Source organism: Penaeus japonicus, unplaced genomic scaffold, assembly GCF_977035675.1.
Source record: "Penaeus japonicus unplaced genomic scaffold, GWHDUDI00000001_assembly GWHDUDI00000001, whole genome shotgun sequence".
Classification (NCBI taxonomy): Eukaryota; Metazoa; Arthropoda; class Malacostraca; order Decapoda; family Penaeidae; genus Penaeus; species Penaeus japonicus.
In genome coordinates, this window is record NW_028234403.1 from 34,686,770 (window position 1) to 34,694,269 (window position 7,500).

At 38.4% G+C, this 7,500-nt stretch overlaps 1 protein-coding gene across 1 annotated transcript in view; it reads right to left on the reverse strand.

Annotated features, from left to right (window-relative positions):
- Positions 1-320: 320 nt before the first annotated feature.
- The window catches only part of LOC122254704 (uncharacterized), an 80,166-nt gene continuing 72,986 nt past the window's right edge, over positions 321-7,500 (reverse strand). Inside the window, exons 2-4 of the mRNA XM_043018523.2 lie at positions 2,819-2,916; positions 2,362-2,529; positions 321-1,246 (exon numbers count right to left, since the gene is read on the reverse strand). Of these exons, the coding sequence (XP_042874457.2) occupies positions 524-1,246; positions 2,362-2,529; positions 2,819-2,869 (942 nt within the window). The 5' untranslated portion in view covers positions 2,870-2,916 and the 3' untranslated portion in view covers positions 321-523. The remainder of the gene's footprint in view (positions 1,247-2,361; positions 2,530-2,818; positions 2,917-7,500) is intronic.

Consider the following 7,500-nt stretch of genomic DNA (forward strand, 5'->3'; position numbering starts at 1 on the left):
TGCAGGACAATTATTCAACCAAGCTTGTTCATGATGACAAAGGAAGGTATTGGCGTAACAAGGGCCAAGTGGTGATCACTTTGCTACACCGTCTATTTGTGTGCAGATAGAGTCATTAAATGTAAACACTGAGTTGTGAGCAGCTATATCCAATAATTTCTTGTAAGATGTCTTGTTCAGACTTGTAAGTGTATCGAGGGTAAGAGAGAGAAAGGGAAAACAGCTAATCAAGACAAGCCATGATAGAATAAAGAGAATCCAGATAAGGATTGTTAACTCGTAGAGCTTTGTATAAGGAAAATGCATCCGTTTGTGGTAAATTTATATTCTTAAAACAAAGAGGATTACATCAATACTTTCATACATTAGACTAACCGATTACACAATAGAAAAAAAATATGGACCATGTATTAACAGTATCCACAATTTTCCCTATACGTAAGGTTTATATATCTTTACTCTAAAAATATTATGAATCAATTTGTCACATTATGCTACGTTATATTGAATGAGTCGCATTAAATTACATTACCGAAATAGGAAAGATTACGGAGTCTAGATAAGCTGGAAGAAATATGGAACGTGAAATATAAACAGCTATTCTCACACAGAGATTGATTCCAAGAAGATGGGTCGAGAAGGATAGCAAAGACGCGGAACTGTATAGTCCCTCCGCATCGTATGAATTCCCGTTTTCTTTGTCATCGTCTTCCAGCTTCGTCTGCGCCATCTTGGCTCTTTCTAACTTCTCTCTCTCTAGGTCCTCGAACTTGGACCCGCCTCCTGGATGGATGGGCATGAGCTCCTTCGGCAGGCCGTAGTCATGCCCTCCGCGATTCTTGCCCTCCGTCACGGGTAAAACGACAGGTTCCTGGACTAAATTATCGTCAACAGAGGTCTCCACGGTAGAAGTAGGCTGACCATCTGTCTCTTGATGATGGCGAAATTCCTCCTCGTCCTTGTCCGTCGCGTTGAGGGAGAACTCAGCCTCCTCCGAAGTAGGAACGGAGGGTAGATCCGACTTAGATAGATCGTGACGGAGTTCCTTTCCACTGGAATTCTCAAACGACTTCTCCGTGGTGGTAGGAAAATCTCTCTCCTCGGTGTGCAGAAGAGTCTTCTTGGTAAAGTTGTTTCTCGGGTCGCCTTCCAAGGGCACTTTCCGAGAAGGTCGTGGCCGGTGAAGGTCTTTCGGTCGTTGGAGAAACCAGGCGCCCTTTGGCAGTGTCCAGGGATATACCAGTGCCTGAGGAAGAGACATCTTTTAGTAGGATGCAACAGCTCATATTCTGTAACATTAATGATATGGTGCCTTTCCTCGCCCATTGGAACATTCATTATCATTAATGAATAGTCTATATTTTTAGCTGATTGATTTGATGGATTAAAAGACAAAATTATGTAAAATGGCATAAAAACAGCAAGTAAAATTGCGGGATTTTAGAGAAAGTAGCAGAGGGGCTATTTCTTTCGGAACGAGCCTTCCTATATGCTGGACTATTGAAAAGAATGGTGTTCTCTTTGATAAAATCCCGAGGACTATTTTCTCGCAACCCATGCAAAATCTTCATAGCATAAGACGTTCCGGGTTTACGAAATTTTTTACAGAAAATACTTCACAACTATTGTCCAATATAAAATAGTTGCCAAAGTGTTACAGCTATATAGAGATACTTTAATTTATAAACACTTTTGTAGACAAAACGTAATTACTGACATCCTTTGTAGCCTGATAATAATGTTGTTTTTTAGTCAATGTTATATTCAAACGAGATTGTAACTTACATGGAAATTAGAAATCATGCATATGGAAAATGGATCGGTTTGCAACTTATTGAAACTGCGAAACCTTTTTTTCATGTTTAATGGTTTGTAATGTGAAAGATAAAAGTTATTTATTGGAGATTAAGGCATATACATAGTGCTGGTGATTGTATTATGAATATATTTTCATTATGAGCAATAGCCTGCAGAGTTAAAGCAACATGTGTCAATTTCGAATTCAAACATTAATTGCTGGTATGAATTTTATATCAACCGTCAGATAATTAGGGGAAAAAATCTGGTAAAGTGAAAAGATAGCAGATACATACATATGAATATCATCTATTATGAACAGCGACGAATATATGTTTGAATGAAATGATAACGTTATTCTCCTGGAAGCTATATTGCTTATAAATATTTGTTCATAAAAGTAGTTATATTAGTGAGTAACAAAATATCATGTATAAGCTGAAGACATTGTCCCGTAAGCAAGATAAGAGTATACTAAACAACTGTACCAGCAGATATCACTGACATCATATTTCTAAACTAACCTCTAGAAGTCTCATAAACGAAATGAATAATTCCACTCACTTTTGACATGGATAGATTACGTAAGAGTTCGCCGTGACTCGTTGCTGTGTCTGTGCTCGACGCTGCAGGCTGTGTCTCGCTCGTAAGCCTCCTGGGAAATGAAGACAGCACACGCGGGTCGCCCAGTTCCTTTGCCGCTGTCACTGTTATCGACCACAGGACCGTAACCTATAGAGCGCGGGGAGAGATAGAGTGGTAGTTAGTTGCACGGCTCCTCTTCCTGTCGACTAAACCGTAAGAGATATTTCAAGGCATGAGGAATTGCTTTAGAGGTAAAATGGCAGTCTCTGAAATGCTTTGATCCCCCCATGGAAATTAAATCAACTCGGTGTGTCGAGATGATCGCATTTCTAATCATGTTCTTACAATCTAAATATCTAAAGTCTTGTTCCCGATGTTACGATAAATGTAGCTTCCTCTAACTCACATGATAGAAGTAGCATGAGAAGACACTCACCATGAAGATGTTCATCCCGGAAGTGAGACGGAGCGTCAATCTCGACGTCATTCTTCTTCCGGAGAATATTAACTCTCGATCCTTACCTCCTTGGGATGCTGGAAAAGACAAAATAAGAAGGGCTGAAGGACAAAAATAAATCATGAACGTGAACATGGACTCATGTTGTTGTTTTTTTCTCTCTCTCTTTTCTGTTCTTTCTTTCTATATTTCCTTTCTTTCTTTTTCTTCTATTGTCTATACTTCCCGATCAGGGTTCCGCAGACCATCATCAGTGAGTTAAGTATTTATGTATATCGGCTCCCTGAGTTTATTCATGGTAAGAGACCGAGTGAAAGAGTGAGAGGGTGAGCTAGGGGAAATAAAGTATATACATTATATAAATATTTACACACACACACACACACACATATATATATATATTATATATATATATATATATATATATATATATATATATATATATATATATATATGTGTGTGTGTGTGTGTGTGTGTGTGGTGTGTGTGTGTGTATATATATATACATATATATATATATAATATATATATATATATATATATATATATATATATATATATATATATATATATATATATATATATGTATGTATGTATGTATATATATGTATGTGTGTATACAGTGATAGAGAGAATGAGTGGATGAGATAGGGCAGACAGAAAGAGAGAGAACGGAGAGCTGTTATTCCTCGCTTGCCTTCTTCCTCACACTCTCGCTCGCTTTTTTCCTCCATTTTTTATTTGTTTCCTTTTATATTCCTTTTCTAGCTATCATCTTATCATAGATCTTAGCAATGCAGCTTCTCTCAGTTATAAAATCCAGAGAGAGAAAAAAAAACAAGAAAGAAAGAAAGAAAGGGTGAAAGAAAAACCGCTCTTCATATTTCTTTCATATTTATTCCTCCTTTATTCTTTCTTCTTTCAACCCTTTCATCTTACCTTCCTCTCCCTCTCCTCTTTCACCTCATGCTCCCAACCCTCATCTGATAATTACTGTCTTTCTTCTTCCCTTCCCTCCTTTACTTCCTTTTTTTCCTGCTCTTTCTTTCATTCTCACTTTCGTATCTACTTAACACATCCTTATTTTTTCTTTTTGTGTCCCCTTTTAATTTTCATCGCCTGTTATATGGTCAATTTTCTGTGTTTATCGATTAGAATAGCAAACTTTGATTATGAAAAGTTTGATAGGGCTATCCATATATAGTGTATAAATAAAGAGGTTTCTGAAATGGTAATAACAATAACGATCTATGATGATGATTATTATCCTTATTGTTATTATTATCATCATCCTTATAAGTAGTAGTATCATCATCATTATCATTAGCATTAATGATAGTAATTAAAAACAATATCAGTAGCAGTAGTATCATAATCATAATGATGATAACAATAATGACAATGATGAACAATAAACAAATAATAAAAATAACAGATATACCAGTGAATAAATGATTGATTGATTGAATTGATTATTCAATAAGTAAAACAATTGATGAATGAATTAATGATTAAGCAGTTATGAATTATGTGAACAGAAGTACTATTGTAATTTTTTGTTTGCGTTTACGATTGTACAAAATGAAAAGGTGTTTGTAAAAAAAATAATAATAATAAATAAATGTATATATATATATATATATATATATATATATATATATAGAGAGAGAGAGAGAGAGAGAGAGAGAGAGAGAGAGAGAGAGAGAGAGAGAGAGAGAGAGAGAGAGAGAGAGAAAGAGAAAGAAATAAAGAGAGAGAGAGAGATGTATAAACATATACATATATATACACAAATGAACATTAAACGCTTCTCAAATAGTGTATTCTTTCGGGAATGTAACAAAAAATAGATATGTAAAATAAGAACAAATAAAGAGAAAGAGAATACCAACTAAAAACAAAGAACCAATCGCAACATGAAAAAATGGCCACATGAGAGCATTCGGGTTAACATGGAGTACGCCAGTCCACTATTTTTCATGTGTCCTCGAGGTTGGCCGAGAGAATGCCTTTCAAAAGCTGATTCAAAGTCTGTTTGATGTGTTGTTCAAAAAAAAAAAAAATTGTGAACGTTGACTTAGTGATAGGCAGTGATAGGCAGATATGTACAGATCGGGTAGGCGCGTATTTGTTTGTGTGTTTGTGTGTCAGTATCTGTTTAGTTTTATGTTCACTTGTTTGTGTATGTGTGTATTTATTCGTCTGCTTTTGTATGTATCTGTGCGTTTGTTTTGGCATTTGCACATGTTTGTTTGTTTATGTGTGTGTGTGCGTGTGTGTGTGAGTGTGTGTGTGTGTGTGTGTGAGTGTGTGTGTGCGTGAGTATATATATATAATTATTTATTTATTCATTCATCTATTTTTTGTGTATTTAAAGCAAGAATACACTGAATAAATGTTCTATGCAAACGCAGGTGTAACGCTATGTTACCATGTGTATGCGTGTGTTAGTGTGTGTATGTGTGTGTGTGTGTGCAAGCGTGCGTTTGCACATACGCTTGCATCCCACCATTGCAAACAAAACAACTGCAGTACACTCTCCTCCCTAGGGTGAAATTACCCTGTCGTTCTCGTCTTGTGAATGAAAAGCCCCGTTATAGTGCGCACCCCGTTAACTTGGACCTCGATGTCACAGAACGAGGCCAGTGGAAGCAGCGAGATAGGCCGGCGAGTCTCAAAAGAGGCCGCTTTCAAGCACACAGTGGGAGAGAAAGTGACGAAAGTGATAAGGGTATTATTAAGTGATATCATAGTGGTATAGATTTTATCAAGAGGAGGAATGATAAGGTTATTGATGATAATGTTAATTATGATTGCTTTATTCACGGATTAAAATTTTGTTATTGTCATCTTAATTAACCAACATAATTATCATTATTATTATTGTTATTGATATGATTCTTGATTTCATCATTATTGATTTTATTTTTCATCATTATAGTAATAATATGGATAATGATGATTTTCATTACTGTCATTGTCATCATTATCATTATTATTACTAGTATCATCACCATTATCGTTTTTATTATCTTTATCATCTTTATCATCGTTGATATCATAAGGGTTACGATCATCATTATTGTTACTATTATTATTACTCTTATTATTATTGTTGTTATTATCAATGTTTTTGCTGTTCTCATTGTTATTATTATCATCATCCTCATCATTATCATCACTATAATCATCACCGCCTATAGTACCAATAACATAAACAATAATGGTAACGAGAAGAAATATAACGACAATAATAACAATAACAATACAAAAAGAAAAGAAAAGAAAAAAGAAAAAAAAGAGATAAAATCAATCGTCTTCTCTGCCTCCGTCTGCAGCACCCCCCCCCCCACATCAGCCAACCCAACCCAACCCCTCACCCCCCTCCCTCCCTACCAACCGGGAGATGGGGAGCGGTTTCCCAGACTGGAATTTTTCGGAGAGAAAAAGAGGACGAATTGAAAAAAAAGAGAGAGGGGAGGGATGGAGAGAGGGAGGGAGGGGATGGAGAGGAGGATGGATCGATGGGAGGGATGGAGGGGGGAAGATGGGGAGGGATAGGGAGGGGTGGGATAAAGGGAGAGAGGGAATAAAGAGAGAGAAGGAGACAGTAGGAGAGAGAAGACAAAATGGAGAAGAGAAAAAAGGAACAGGAATAACCTAAATCAATCTTAAAAAATAATGAGGAAGAAGGAACAAGAAAAAAAGATAACAAAAAAAAAACAAGAAAAAAACAAAATAAATACACAAAACGCAAAAGTTAATAAAAACAAAACAAAAAACAAAGAAATCCAAACAGTTGACGCACCCAATTACTGGAGGGTATTGTTGTCTTGAGTTTTATTGTTCCGTTAATGGGAAGACTTAGCTGGTTCCGGTGACACCTCGCGAGGGGAAGGGGAGGGAGGGAGGGAGGGAGGGGGGAGAAGGAGGGAGAGGGATTGGAAGAGGAAGGGGAGGAGAGAAGGAGGACAGGGGGAGGAGGAAGGGATGGGGTGGGAGAGTGATAGAAGGGGAAGGGGGGATGAGGGGTGGGAAAGGGAGGGGGGAAAAGAGGAAGGGGAGGGGTGAGAGAGGGATAGGAAAGGGGAAGGGAGGGAGAGAAGAAAGACGGGCGGGGGGAGGGGGAAGATGGATGGGAGAGGGATAGGAAGGGGAGGGGGGAGAGAAAAAAAGACAAGAGGAGGAGGAAGGGGAGGGGGGAAAGAAAGAGGACGGGGGAGGAGAAAGGGGAAGGGAAGGCGAGGGGTGGGAGAGGGATCGAAAGGGCAGGGGAAAGATAAAAGAAAGACGAGGGAGGGAGGGGAAGGAAGGGAAGGTGGGAGAATCTTGGAGAGGGGAGAGGGAAAGGGAAGGAGAGGGGGGACACGAGGGGGAAGGGGAAGGAGGAGAGGGATAGGGAAGAGAGAACTGGGACTGGGGAGAGGGAAATGGAGGAAGGGGGGAGGGGAGGAAGGTAAGAGAGGGGGGAGAAAAAACGGGAGGGGGAAGAGAGAAAAAGAAGGTGGAGGGAAGAGAAGAGGTGAGGGAGAAGGAAATGGAAGGGGGGAAGAGGCAGAGGGAGAGGGAAAGGGAGAGAGTGAGATGGAAGGGTAGAGGAAAAGGAAAAAGAAAAGGTGGGACAGAGGTGAAGAAAGAAATGAAAGGAGGAGGAATAGGAT